The following is a 15,288-nucleotide window of genomic DNA, read 5'->3' as shown; positions in this document are numbered from 1 at the left end:
TTTTTTATATACATGTCTATAAGTGGTAACTAGCTAAAAAATTATTATATAACTGACAGTAACTACCTCAGTATTCTACTAGCATTATATGCACATGCACAATTCTTTAATTGAAAAGCATCATCATCAAGTACTCAAAACACTAGGGCAAAAGTACACATCAGTGGCCAATTATTTATATTTTTACATATGTTTTACTCTTTATTATTTTGACTATTATTATTATTATGCACGAGGTACACGATGATACGTGTGTTATTCATGAAAATAATATAAAATATAAGAGGAAGAAATTTATATATATGATATATGATATAGATTCTAATTCACACTAGTCATTACTACTACTATGCGATACTACTTCCATCCTGCACTACAAAATCTTTCGTTTTTTTTTTTATGAATTAATCATTAGTGTGTGAATTACATTATTTAATTAATTAACCATGCCCTCATAATTTAAGTCATAATTATTAGAGACATAATTATTTACATATTTTTTTCTATAAATTTAACTTTTTTAAAACAATAGTATTATAAATTTATAACATGATATCAAGTTTTTGTGATTAACAAAATTTAAAATTCAATCCGCTAAAAGATAAAAAATAGCACATAAAACAAAATAAAAAGAGATAAAAGAGTATATATAAATAAATTCTTGCATAAATAAATACAATGTTAAAGATATAATAATTCATATACTCGCTTCAAAATTGAAGAAGAAAATTTTTAAATATTTCCAATATTTTTTGTCTAAGAGCTTTATTTTAATTACTTATTATTAAGATTTTAGTTTAATTACTTAACTACGTATCCATTAGTTCGTACTTCCATAACATTATTTAATATTTTTACTTATTTGTCCGTTTGTTTAATGAAATGAAACCTAATGATAGCAATAATTTGAGAACATGATAGGATTTGGTTGGGGAGAGAAATATGGAATCATCATATAATATATATATATATATATATATATATATATATATATATATATATATATATAATATAAATATTAATACCCCTCGTGAGTCACATGTATGCGCTCTTTTCTTTTTGCATATTATTTGTTTAATTTTCAGTGTCCAACAAGATTTATAATAATCTATCTATCAATCAATAAAAACATTATTCTAGCTATATATATGCATCTTCGTCACAATCAACAAAATACTAGCAAACTTTTATTTATAATTTCTAGATTTCTTTCTTTATTATTGAAATAATATAATTCACCACCGCCATGCAAATGTCGTGCCACAAACCTAATTCATATATGTAGGGACCATCATTATCATATATATCATGACCCCATAGCCAATATCTACATTATTTTTTTATGTGTGTCGTATATATTATATAAATAATAATTCCAATTTTGTTGATAGAAAACAGTCCAAAACGTCATCATTCATCACCCTTTCTTGAGCGGTCTCTAGACATTATTATTTTCAATACATATATATAATTAACTTTTAATTAAATAATATTAAATATTTTTTTATTATATAATTTTTTTTAATCTTAACTTTTTAAAATTTAAATTTTATAATAAAAAATAATTTTAAAAATTAGTTAATATTAAGTACAAAATTTTACTCTTTAATATATATATATATATATATATATATATAAAATCTTTATAGAGCTTCTAATATTGCTAGAATAAAAACATAAAAAAGAAATAAATAATTTTAAGATAAGGTCAGTGGAAATTAAATGTCATCGGAAGCAGTAGTTTTATATCAATGATTATCTATATATGGGGAAAAATATTTTGTGGAAATGTTCTCTAAAAAGCTATTTGTTTGGCCCTTTTTCTAGATAGTTAATGAATATATATGGATGGATGATTAATATATCACTGAGAAAAAGGAATGAAAGTATGAGGGGTTATGATGATGTGAATTTTTATATAGGAAAGTACGAGGAGTTAATGAAATATTTGTATAATATGTATAATAAAGGTTTAGAGAGTATTAGAGATATAACTATTAGTATTATTTTTTATTATTATATAAAGTTTTTGGGATGAGTAGTATCATGATATGGTATTAGAGCTGTTTTTAAAATGAGTAATTTCATGACCTGAGATATTTATTATCTCTATAGTACTCAGATGGTTATTCTAGATAATATAAATGATATTTATTTTATAACTCAATAGTTCATTATACACATTATAAAAATAATCGATTAAGTTAGTAGGACTCTGAAATTAATTAAGTTCACTTGGTAAGCTTTTATGAGGAATTGAATATTACTTTTCGTTTTGTTTGTCAAGTCACCATATATATATATATATATATATATATATATATATATATATATGCCACATCTCAAATTAAATTGTCGGTTACCAACCCTAAAAGCACAATTTGAAATTTTTATTTACAAATATTTGCTAAAATATAAATTTCTATTGGTAAACAACAAATAATGTTCATTTTCAATTCATTTATTGCGTAAAAAATTAGATTTATATATTAAAATTCTTATTACTAGTGTCTTGGCTTTTTAGAGTATATATCATTCACAAGGAAAAACTTCATTACATAAAGAAAATGAAAAAATAATTTATCTCTTAATATATTATTTTAAGATCCAGTTTTACATGTTAAATAAAGCTAAAATAATGTTTAGTATATATTTTTTTTTAATTTTATCAACACTAGAGGATATTTTTATTTTCTTGAGTTTCTATCATTTCATATCATTTTTATCATTATATACATATCTAACATGTGAAATATTTTTACGTATTTTATTTAAATCTGAAAAATTGCGTTTTACTTAAAATCTAAATAGATTTTGTTATTACATTATATTTTTTCTATTCTAAACTGGAATATAGAGTTTAAAAAATATTTAGGTAATCTTAAAGTGTATTTAATACATGTTTCAAAAACTTTATTTTTTTTTTACAAACTTTAACTATAAATGGTATTAGTTAAAATTGTCACTATTTCATATATTAAAAATACACAAAATAAATTTACCATACAATAAGACATAATAAAAAATAATTTCTCTTTCAAAAGATACCAAAACAATTGTCAAATCCTAATTAACTTTTAACTTCCATTGGATTGGGCTGCAAATTTCTTTAAGGCTTGAAGCCATGATGAGTTCTAAAGCTATAAGGCTTTTCTCTATGGAGACAATACAAAACAAAAAGAGGTTCTGATTTCTGATTTTAAGTTCCAAATCCAAGCTGCTCATATTGTCTGACCCGAAAGAAAAAAAAGGGAAAAAAAAAAAAGAAGTACCACCCATGGCTTACTATTATTAGCAAGACCAAAATTTTTCAAAAAATAGTGTTTTTTTTTACGAGAAATTAATAGTAAAAGTCTGTTATATAATAACCAATTGTTATATAATAATTTAGTCAATTCATTTATCCGCTTAAGTAAGTGTCGAGAGTTTGAGTCTCGCTTTGTGCAGAGTTTAAATTCGCGACGAATTAGTTGGGTTGAGAAATACCGTATGAAACCAAAAAAGAAATCTATTATATAATAATTTAATTAAAAATATTAAATTATTTAATTGCATGTGAATTTTCATAAAAAAATATTCATCACCAATGTCTAAAATAAGGTAAATGATATGATAAAGATATAAGTTTATAGATCTTTTTTTTATAGGATGAGAGAGAGATTAAAAAAGGCAAGACTCACACTTTGAATAGCAATAAAATAATAAAAAAATAACTATAAAAAGAATTTATTCTCTCTGTTTATACCATTTCAATTTGTATAGTATAGTGTCCAAAATAAAAAAAGAAAATATTCATCATTATTTTCAGCAACCAAATTATCTTCTAGACAATTGTATTCTTTGGGAATTGAGTAGTTAAAATTGTAAAAACAAATTTTTGGAATACTAATTAAATATTTTTCTAGATTTACCTAAGTATTTTATTAAAGTTTATATTTTTGTAAAATAAAAATAATTGGATAAATTAAAATTTATATATAATATTTTAAGTTTAAGTAAAATATATAAAATATTTTATATGTCAAATATGTGAATAATTAAAATTGTATAAAAAAAGTTATTTTATAATTTCAAAAAATACAATAACAATGTTAATTTATTATGCACAAGACACTTAAAATCGAAGTTTTATATAAAATCAGAAAATCAAATTAAAAACGTAAAATATATAATGTTAGAATAATTTGAATATGTTAGAATTTAAAATTATAATATAATATTAAAAAATTGTAAGAATTAACAAATTCCGATTTTAACTAAATCGGTTGTGAAGTGTGAACTTTGAGTGTGTGTGATTTTTGTGTTGTCCACGTCTTCGGATAATAATAAAGCACCCATCTCTGCCACGTCACCACCTTCTCTCTCTCTCCTCTTCTTGGCTTCTCTTCTCTCTCTTTTTTCTCTCTTTCTTCTTTCCCTCTCTCTCTCTCTCTCTCTCTCTCTCCTCTTCTTGGCTTCTCTTCTCTCTTTCTTTCTTTCTTTCTTTCTTTCTTCTCTCTCTCTCTCTCTCTCTCTCAAACTCAATTTCGTGATGGCGCTCAAATTGAGCGCTAACAACAACTACCTTTCACTAAGGTGAACTCAAACTCCATCTATTCTTTTCTTTCTTGCTTCATTTTCGCTTCAAGATTCACTTCAAGATTCCTGCTAGGTTTCCATCAAAGCGTATCTAGGTTTCGTCTGAGCTCAATTCGCTCTAATTGTGAATCTACTTTACTGGATTGTACTCTATTTAAGCATGATTTGGATTTAGCTACTGGAAAATAAATGGAAATGTCTGTTGTGTTTTCGAAATTAGTGTAACTGTCACGAGTTTGGTGAACAGTGAGGCTCGGTGAAGAAGGATACATGATAGGTGTAGTGTAGTGTAGTGCTTGCTGCTTTTCAAGTTCTTTTCGTTTTTTACTTTTATTTTTTTTTATTTTCTTTTAGTAGGTAATTTTTTGATTTGTGTTATTGTGCTGTTAATTTATCAAGACGACTCAGTATTTTGGTGGCAGTTTGATTATACAATGTCAAATGGTGCCTTAACACTAAACAGAGTGTAATTCATTAAGAGTTGGTGCTTGTTTAAATTAAAGGGAAAAATTCTTGTTGTTAAAAGACTTTCCCGTTAAGTATGATTAATCCAAACACCCTCCCTCCGGCGCACACGTAGAGATTGGGTCAACCAATGAAATAGTATGGTTGAGCTATTGGTCCTTTGTTTCTATATATATAAATAATTCCAAGTTTGTTACTATGCAATTTTCTGAGTGAGTGTTTCTTCTGATTGCAATATATTCTGCAGCTCTTCAAATTGTTGGCCTTCCAATGGCTCCCCTTGCACAGGCAGAAAAGTATTGGCTTTGCGGTGTTTGTTACGAAATAAATGGGGTAATTCAAGAAAGGGCTGCCTGATACGACAATTTTTTGTGTCGAATGGTGATGCTGGTTTGGAGGGGTGTGGGAAGTACTATATAACGCTTTCCAAACCCAGGAGGAGGGGATACATTTTCCCATTTGCCTCAGCTGATGATGGTGTGACTGTCAACGGGAGTCCCCAATCTAGCACGAGTACAGACCTCGAGAAAATGAGGGTGAAACTTAATAGCTCACTTGAAGATGGAGACTTCTGTGATGCACTTGTTCAAGCTTTATATGACGCTGCCAGGGTTTTTGAATTAGCTATTAAAGAGCATAAATCATTAGCAAGAGTATCCTGGGTTTCAACTGCCTGGCTTGGGGTAGACCAAAATGCATGGGTGAAGCCAGTGTCATATCAGGTATTGTCATGAACCCTTTGATGGTATTATTTGATTCATATCATGTGTAAACCATGAATTTTGATGGACAGCCTTTAATGGGAAACGACCAATTAATTTTGTTGATCAACTGGTGCATAGATAAGACAAATTCTTGCTAGATGAAATGTAAATGGGAAAAGTGTCACTATTGGCTTTAGTTGCGTGCCTTTGTTGCAATCCAAGATAAGCATGCCGCAACGTTTGGCGATGTCAAAGTATGGTTATGATTATATGAACACTTATGTACTTGGGTTCATGGATATCAGAGATGATTGAACCTATTATTGATTATTGTTTCTGGTCATAATATTTGAGCTATATCTAGAATGGCTATGTATGTGTATGTGGATGAGCTTCATCATGAATGAATTTGGGTAATGTTTCCTCTATTGTCTTTGCTACAAGAAATGGTACTATCCCATCGGTCATATTTTACTCAAGCTCTGTTTCAATTCATCAAAATTTATGACAAATTAAGTAACAGGTTGCTTTAGTTCATCCAGGCTGCTGTTTTCTCCTTATTGCATGCGGCAAGTGAAATTTCATCGCGAAGAGATGGCAGCGACGACAGAAATGTCAATGTCTTTGTTCAAAGGAGGTACCATTTTGCTTTGCCTTTTGGTTCATTATTTCTTTCTTTCTTTTGCTTTAGACATAGCAAACAATAAATAAGTTAGGCTTATTTATTAGAGAGTAATAGAAATTCTATACCTGAACTTGTGTGAAGAACTGCAGTAATATATTTTGCTATTGTCTTACATTTATGGATTTGTGTGTTAACGTTAGTAAATACTGACTTGATTTGTACCTTCAATGTCGAAGTTTTATATCATACTGATGACTTTCAAATATCAACAAGAACAAGAATCAAACTTTTTTCCCATTTGCTGGGGTTGGCTACTTGAACTTAATGATGCAATTGTTTTGTATACTGTTATTGCCATGTTAATTGTTATTTCTTCCCCCTGATTCCTGTGAGTTGCTTAATTTCAATACTTTGTACTACTCTATAGTTGTTTTGGGACTAATTTGTTCAACCGTGGCATTGATCCAGTTTGCTGAGGCTATCTGCTCCCCTGGAGGGTTTAATTAGAGAAAAATTATCAACCCAAATGCCCGAAGCATATGAATGGTTCTGGTCTGAGCAGGTTCCAGCTGTTGTGGCATCCTTTGTTAATAAGTTTGAAGGGGATGGACGCTTTTCCGCTACTGCTGTTTTGTATGTTCACTCTCAACATTGCATTTTTATATGTTGAGCCATTAGCTTTCATTGTTCTTATTTTTTGATAAAATACATGATTGATCTTTTAATTAATTTCCCAGGAATGGAAAAAGTATGGGTTCAAGCAGTGCAAGTGACACGTCCCTTCTTCTGCTTGCACTAACATGCATTGCTGTAGTCTCTAAACTTGGCCCGGCCAAAGTTTCTTGTTCACAATTCTTTTCCATGATCGCAGAGATAACTGGTAGTTTAATGGACATGCTGGCTGGTCTAATTCCTGTAAGCCAAGCTTATAATTCTATAAAGGATATTGGTCTGCACAGAGAATTTCTTGTTCATTTTGGGCCAAGAGCTGCAGCCTGTAGAGCAAAAGATGAATGGGGTTCAGAAGAGATTGTTTTCTGGGTGAATCTTGCTCAGAGGCAACTGCAGCAAGTTATTGATAAGGAGAAAATCTGGTCAAGACTGACAACTTCTGAAAGTATTGAGGCAAGTTACATGCATCTCTGAAGACAGCTTGGTTTAACCTTCTTGAATTCATACTCAGTTCAACTGACTACACATAAGTCTCACAGCTAAATTACCATAGTCAGACCTATACTTTGCTTGAAAATGCACTGGGATACAAATTCTTATTGGTTGATGGGGTTATGGTCCAATGTTTCTGACCTTAGTTTAATTGTGTTGAGATCCACAATTATGACATTGTTCTTGAAATTTTTTATTTTGGTTAAATTTTGAAACAGAAAAGTAGTTCATAATGTCTAGATTTATTTATCTATTTAATTTTAAATGTGGAAAAATGTACGAACTAAGTTTACTTAATATGAAAACTAAAATGTTATGAAGGACAGATCTTTCTTATAAGTAACAAAAACAATGAAGAAATGAATTGATTTGAGTATAGCAAAGCTAAATCATCTTCCTGTCATGTATTTACTTTGTCGTAACAGAGAGCTTCAATAAAACTTTTTCATGGTGCAGGTTTTGGAGAAGGATTTGGCTATATTTGGATTCTTTATCGCTTTAGGAAGAAGTACACGGTCCTTCCTTTTGGCGAATGGTTTTGATACCCTTGATGATCCACTGGAAGATATCATCAGGTTTAACTTCTACTGATGTTATTTCCTTTAGAATGTCAGGTTTCTTACAGTTCTAAGAATCTTATTATTAGTAGCTTTGTGCTGAGCTTACTAGTAGTTTTGTTGTAGTACTTGACCAAGATAATTATTATTAATAGGTATTTTTGGTTAGTATTTACAAACATTGTATCATCAGGTACCTTATAGGAGGCAGCGTTTTTTACTACCCTCAGCTCTCATCCATTAGTTCATACCAATTGTATGTGGAGGTTGGTATTTAAATTCACTGCATATGGCAGATTTGCTTATTAGTTAATTTAACTTGGCAAAAGCTCTTTAACTGCATAGGTAGTTTGTGAAGAGCTGGACTGGCTTCCTTTTTATCCGGGTATCACCAGCATTACAAAACAGACTCACACGCATAAAAGTAAAGATGAAGGTCCCCCAAATGCTGAAGCAGTACCCCAGGCATTTTATGTTTGTTCTCATTGGATTCAGAGCTTTATCAAATATAGTACATGGCTAGAAAGCCCCTCAAATGTGAAAGCAGCTGAATTTCTGTCAATAGGGTAACTGAACCACCATTCAATATAATTTAAATACATTAGATTCTTATTTAAGATGTTTATTATTTATCTTCTATGTTAGGCACAAGAAGTTGATGCAGTCCATGGAAGAACTTGGGATGAAAACGTAAGCTGCAAGGAAAATTCTACATATTTCAGTTTTTTTTTTTTTTTTTTTTTTTTTTTTTTTTTCCTGCATCTGTCTGTCTGCTTTTCTAATTGTATTCCAGTAGATGCATATGCATATTCATTGAAAAAAATTCAGCCATTTAAATTTCAATTAAATGTTTGGGGTAAACTATGGATATTGGAATCAGTTGTAGCTGAAAGCTTTGTAAGAACAACTGAAAGAGACTGTATAGTTGCAGGGGTTGTGAAGCTGATTTTTTACCTAGATTTTCTTAAATCCGAAAATTGTTTCATTTTATCTTTGTAAAAATGTAAAATGCAGGGAGAAGACATTAGAAAAAGAGATCAAGAAAACAGTTGATAGACAGAGATCTGCAGTTAAGTCAATTGCAAAAGATTCAGATTCATTTGATGAGGTATGTTTCCCTGCTTCAAAATTATTTTATCAATGTATGCTGCTTCCAATTCAGTTAAGTCTGCAAAGCTAGACTTTGAGGGTTAATATGGTTTTTTGATAAGTTATTGTTAGGCTTTATTTGGTTTTAACAGGGTAGGTTGAGCTATCTTCCTAGCCTTCTATGCTGTCAGTGATAAGGCAGTGTCAACTTATCCAGATGATTTTACCTTTTACTTAGTGTGTGTGTGTGTTATATTTGATTTATCTGTTATTCCAAAAGTAAAATTTGTACATCTATTGCATTTTATAATGGTAAAGATTAGGAAGCAAATTTAGATATTTTAAGTTGATCTGTTTAGAAGGGACTATAAATGTTCTGATGTCTGTGCTTCCATAGTTAATATTTAGTATTGTATGAATTACGTAATGAGCACAGTCAAAATAGATGCTGAGAGTGTTGTTTTCATATATCTTTTTTTTTTTTTTTTTAATTTATGCCTTATCTCTGCCATTTCTCAGGCATTGAAAAGTGTTGAAGAAGCTGTGACAAGACTCGAAAAGTTGCTCCAAGAGTTACATGTATCAAGCTCTATTTCTGGAAAAGAGCATATAAAAGCAGCCTGTTCTGACCTGGAAAAAATACGAAAACTTAGGAAAGAAGCTGAATTCCTGGAAGCATCTTTCAGGGCGAAGGCTGATTCTTTACAGCAGGTATGGCTTCCTTTCCCTCAATGACTTTCCACTTTGAAAGTGGAATATGCATATCCCTATTTGGTTTCTAATTATAGTTGTTATCTAGATAACTATCTAGTGTTTCTCACTTCTATATGTTCGTTAGGAGATAAGACTGACTGGAGCTATTGAGCCTGTGTTTGTGTCTTGGCTTTCAAAGCATTGTGAATATCAATGCAACTTCAGTTGTATGCTTGGATAATGTTCTTTTTATTATTCCCATAGCATTTAAGGTGTCTTGATTATTTTATTTTAGAAAAGGATTTAATTCTATAAGTAGTACCCAATTTCATTATTTTCTTGCTAAAATTCATCAGTATGTTGCTCGACGTCCATGGATACTTGTCCCCTCTCGTTTCCCCTTATAAGAGTCTGCATTTTCTGGTCAGTAACAATTTTATTATACTCACTTCAGGGAGTTGGTGGTGGTCAGTCTCACACACAAGTTGGTGATGATCAAGAATTTACAAAAGGGAAAAGCAGAAAGAATGCAAATGCAAGGGTGGATAGGAGCAAAAGGTATGAAATTCCTTAGTTTTTAGCTTTATTGTTTTCCTATCTAGTGACTGGTATTCTGAAAGCTTCACTCTATTGTCAGCTGTTACTTTCTTCGGTAAAATGTTATTTCTGTTTTTTTATTTATGTGTTTTTTTCAGAAATGTTGGAAAATCTCGTGGATTCTTGGACATCATTATACCTCGTGGTAGCAGAAAGTCTGATCTGGAGGCTGATGTGAGTGCTTCTGTATGCTTCCTTCTCTTTGCCATTTTGTATCTTCAGCGAGAATTCTCTTGCGTCTTTGTGTCTTCAGTGAGAACCTGTTATTTGGCTTTGATTTGTTCATGTATCAGCATAGGACATCAAACTGGCACTATGATTTCTTGCTTTATCTGTGAATCTAATTATCTGCTCTAGTGGCTGGGTGGATACTATGTTGACCTCTGATTAATGTGGACTATGAATCTTATTTGCAGGATAATCATGATGAGCAGTCTCCACCAAATGTAGGGATCATGGACCAAGAATCCAGTGAATTCCGCCGGTTTGAGACTCTGAGAAAGGAGTTAATGGAACTTGAGAAACGTGTCGAAAATAGTACATATCAATCAGAAAATAACGAGGTACATCGGAAATTCTATGACTTGTAAGTTGCAAGTATGAAATATCTTGTTCCTTTTCATGTTGCTTCTGAGAAACTATGAAGGAGTAACTATATTCTTTAACTTTCTGTTGGTTTTGGCTTGGTGTACACTTTTAGATTTAACATTTTATATTTGCTTTTGTAGGATTTAGTAGTCATTGATGATGGTGCTCGTTATAGTGATGCTGCTGGATCTCTTCAGTTGTCCAGGGTTCAAAAGAAGGAAAATATCATAGAGAAATCTTTAGGCAAATTAAAAGAAACAGGAACGGTATGTTTTATTCTGGAGGTGGTTCTTTAATGTGAACATTATCCTTATTTATTTGGTTTGAGTTCATCTGTCACATTAATCAATGAAGCTTGAGTAATTATTTTTCTCCCATGCCATCTATAGAAACTGAAATGGGAAATTGGGTAGCATGATATTTATTGAGCAGTGTTGGTAATATTGACAGTGCTCACTGTTTCATAAAATGAATAGAAATAAAAGTTTCGACCAAAGTTATGAGTTGTCTTTATAACATCTGAGACCTGTCTGAATTTGAAATTTGCTACTCAATGAGCAGGATGTCTGGCAAGGAACTCAACTTCTAGCTATTGATGTCGCTGCTGCTACAGGATTGCTTAGAAGGGCTCTGATTGGGGATGAATTGACTGAGAAGGAGAAGAAAACGCTTAAAAGAACGGTGACTGACATGGCTTCAGTTGTTCCTATTGGTGTTTTGATGCTTCTTCCAGTAAGTTTTAACTCCTTGAATCTCCATTCTGACTAGTGTAGCATACTGTTAATCCTTAATCACAGACCTAACTAAAAGTAGTTGGATTTATAAATCCTTTTCTTATTCTTATTATTTATCGTGAATCAGAGCGAGTTATTTGTACACAATCAATCTATTCGTTATCTTTTTTAAAAAATATGCTTTAAATATCTAAAAGAAATAATAAGATAAAGCTGCGTTTATACATTAAGGAATTAGAAAGATACGGAATCCATTAGCAACGAAAGAGCAAAATGTTATTTTATATCCTTATGATAGCAATCCAGTGTCACCTACTAAGGATGACAATGTTATTTTGCACAGGTTACTGCAGTTGGGCATGCAGCCATGTTGGCTGCAATTCAGAGATATGTACCGGGTCTGGTATGTACATGTGGAGCTCCTACTTTTTATTCGTTTCATCATCTCTTACAACGATGATCTTCCAGTCATCACCTCATATGAATTTGACTTGTCTTTCTTGCAGATTCCATCGACTTATGGACGAGAAAGGTTGGAGCTCTTGAGGCAGCTTGAGAAAGTGAAGCAAATGGCAGCCATTGATGTGGACTCGGATGACGAAGACGACGTAGAAAAATAATCAAAAGCAATTCAGATTATGTACAGCTACCAAAACATAACATTCTTTGTGGTCAGATAGAAATTTTGATTGGCCTTTGTTCTGCACTTTCTGGGGGAAGTTCTTAGAGAGTTAGTTGAGCATAAAGAAGTTGATTCCATGTGTCCGGCACTCCCGGTAAGCACCAGTGGCTACAATCCTGAGGAGCATCGACTGGGGTGCCCGGCTCCCGGTGCTTGGAAGGGTGACCATCTTTCCTCAGCTCTGAAAGATACGTGATGTTCAAGAATTGCACTTTCCAGTTCCCATATTGCATTTGTCTGATAACATCAGATATAACTCTGTTATAGTATGGATCAGGTTCAAGTTTTTTAGGGTCTTTTTCTGGTTCTGTCTCCATGTCACAGTTTCCCCCTTCATTCCATGTCCCATTCCTACACTTTCACTGTATAGTTAATCCTCATTCAAATATACGGAAAAATCAACAAACAAAAATAGTTTTATAAGCCAGGTACCAATAGTTGAAAATCCTCAAATCAAATTTTTCAAATGGATTTAGTGTTTTTGTTTTATGCATTACTGTGAGTTCACGGAGAGCGAGTGTTCTAACAAAGTGTGTAATGATGAATCATTTCCCGTACTACTTGCCTGTAATGAACAGGGGCATAGCTTCGAAAGAAGATGAAACTCTTAGTTGGATCTAAATTGTTTAATGCCCATGATCTCCATGTCTCTAAGGATCTCCTAAATGCTTCCATCACATCCATGGTCATATTCACCTTCCCTCCTTCCTGGAAGTAGCTACCCCTGAAGACAAAGCAAAAAAGGGAGTTCATCAATCATCAGCAACAATTCTTAGTCACCGAAAGGTTTTTTTAAGGTTGTGGTTGGTCCTACGATTTGATAGTTTTGTCTTGGTTCCACCAGTGCCCTGAATTGAAAACAAGAATATCTGCTCCCTCCCACTTCTTGGAATACCAGTGCAACTCATCAACCCTAATAGTCATTCGAACCTCGGCAGCTGAATTTGGCGGTGGGCGACCGATGATGGAGAGGAATGGTACCCTATAGTACTCTACTGTCATGTTGTATTCCTTGAACCTCATTGCAAGGTAGCCCTTGTGTTTGCTTATAGGGTTTCCATTCACTTCATGTATGTTGGACAGGTTAGAGATCCCTATAGAAAGCATGCACAGCAAAGACTCCCAATGGTTTCTCCCGACCGAATCGCCGGCAAACACCACCCGTCCATTTCGAGTCCTCTCTAGGAAGTCACTGGCGCTGAATCTGAGAATAGCAATATATAACTATACAAGTTGAGAGAAAAATGAGAATGCTAGCATAGAATTTACTAAACCGGTTAATAATTTTCCATCGAAATCAATAGTATGATACACACTTATGGGAATTAAGCATTACTGGCCCTAACCCTAATATAACTAATTAACTACTATAAATAGATTATTGTGTCCACTAGTGCTCGATTGGCTTCATACTCAGCTAACGTTTCTAACAGACTGTTAACCATTCTCCACTATACTCGCTTTTATTTACCAAATCAAACCTCTTTTCTTCTCCAGAAACAACAAAAAGAAAGAGGAAAAAATTGATGATGAAATCCACATGAAACAATTCTTGTTGGCAATTTGAACTCTAATTTATCTATAAATTGTTACACAAAGACGTTACTATATATGAATAGTTAGAATTAACAATGAGAAAGCTAAGTCTCACTCACTCAAGTTCATGCATGCATGCATGCATGAATGAGCGAAGTGTGCATCACATACCGGGGAAGATCACAACCTTCCGGTTGCCATCTCCATTTGTGAAAACCATCATCTTGCCGTCCGTTTTGCCGGCACCGGAAACCGGGATCAAGAAACGGGCATCTTTCATCATATGATTGACTAGTGTAGGCTTCATCCCACACCCACCGGCCTCTTGAAAAATCGCAGCCTCCGGCGACTGATGGCTGTGCATGAAAATTCTTGGGGATGATACGTGACAAGAAACCAAAATATGAAGGAGAATCTTGATCAAAGAGGGTCTCAAAGTTGAAAAATAATAGGGAAGATAGTAAGAGAATGACAAAAGTGACTGCATAAGCCAATTCTCTATTCATTCTTTTTGGACTCTATTTAGTAAAATTTTTAATTTTTATGTTGAGGGTTAGATGTTTAGTTTGATTATAGGGTTGAAGAAGATCCACGAAAAGCGGAAGGATTTTGATAATTATGTTGATAGGTAGTTAGTATGTTAAAAATTAAATTGGAGAAGAGCCTTTTCTACAAATTTTAGATTCATAAAATTCAAAATCCGGTTTATAACGAGAGATATAAAAATTTCTCAAAATTCACTAATATCCTAGACATTTTTATTTCTATTCTTATTTATTGGTGGGAGAGTCCTCTTTCTTTTAGATTTTGGTAAAAAAAATTCTCTTATTTTACTTTAAATAAAAAACAAAAAAAATTGGTTTGGTTATCAAGAACTAATTCGCCGCGATACTGAACTTTATTAAGAGTTTGTAGCTGGCCAACGGGATGCTACATGCACAAGACGCGATTCGAACTCCCGACATTTGCTTAAGCAGACCAAGGCGGATAAATTTATTGGGTCATGACTTTTAAGTTACTAGTGTAAATACTTAGGATTTGGATTCTCTAAATTTTGAAACTTACTTTAGAGGGTAAAGTATGATCTATCACTATTTATTTCATAGATGGGACCAAGAAAAAACATGAGAGAAAAAACATTCAATTGTAAGAGATTTAACTTTATCCTCTAAAGTGAAAATCTAAAATTTAGAGTATCCAAATTCAAATAGTTTTGGGCTTAATCCGGTGGGTGTATTGATCTAATGTTTACATGAAAAGTATTAATTTATTCCCT

General features: G+C 32.3%; 2 protein-coding genes across 12 annotated transcripts; one reads left to right on the top strand and one right to left on the bottom strand.

The window, feature by feature from the left end:
• The first annotated feature begins 4,289 nt into the window (after positions 1-4,289).
• LOC112758368 (uncharacterized) lies at positions 4,290-12,899 on the top strand. Of its 11 annotated transcripts, none has more exons than XM_072206860.1 (18): positions 4,290-4,575; positions 5,291-5,765; positions 6,290-6,384; positions 6,841-7,005; positions 7,110-7,497; positions 7,993-8,111; positions 8,287-8,363; positions 8,443-8,659; positions 8,739-8,783; positions 9,108-9,201; positions 9,702-9,893; positions 10,330-10,433; positions 10,571-10,646; positions 10,889-11,035; positions 11,201-11,326; positions 11,622-11,792; positions 12,138-12,197; positions 12,301-12,899. In XM_072206860.1, exons 1-18 carry the CDS (start codon positions 4,532-4,534, stop codon positions 12,412-12,414), a joined length of 2,709 nt encoding a protein of 902 aa, XP_072062961.1. In that variant the 5' UTR covers positions 4,290-4,531; the 3' UTR covers positions 12,415-12,899. The 11 variants fall into 11 exon arrangements, with proteins under 11 accessions (XP_072062961.1, XP_025662816.1, XP_072062945.1 ...); XM_025807031.3 differs by having other exon boundaries at positions 4,361-4,575; positions 8,287-8,359; positions 8,439-8,659; positions 10,571-10,658; XM_072206844.1 differs by having other exon boundaries at positions 4,361-4,575; positions 10,571-10,658.
• Positions 12,300-14,885, bottom strand: LOC112729957 (protein trichome birefringence-like 8). The gene is made up of 3 exons (XM_072206902.1): positions 14,184-14,885; positions 13,291-13,680; positions 12,300-13,200 (listed from the first exon to the last, which is right to left on the bottom strand). Exons 1-3 carry the CDS (start codon positions 14,516-14,518, stop codon positions 12,999-13,001), a joined length of 927 nt encoding a protein of 308 aa, XP_072063003.1. The 5' UTR covers positions 14,519-14,885; the 3' UTR covers positions 12,300-12,998.
• Between the last annotated feature and the right edge of the window lie 403 nt (positions 14,886-15,288).

The sequence above is a fragment of the Arachis hypogaea genome, chromosome 2 (genome assembly GCF_003086295.3).
Source record: "Arachis hypogaea cultivar Tifrunner chromosome 2, arahy.Tifrunner.gnm2.J5K5, whole genome shotgun sequence".
Lineage (NCBI taxonomy): Eukaryota > Viridiplantae > Streptophyta > Magnoliopsida > Fabales > Fabaceae > Arachis > Arachis hypogaea.
The sequence above is the reverse complement of the archived record's forward strand: the minus strand, read 5'-3'. Positions and strand labels throughout refer to the sequence as shown.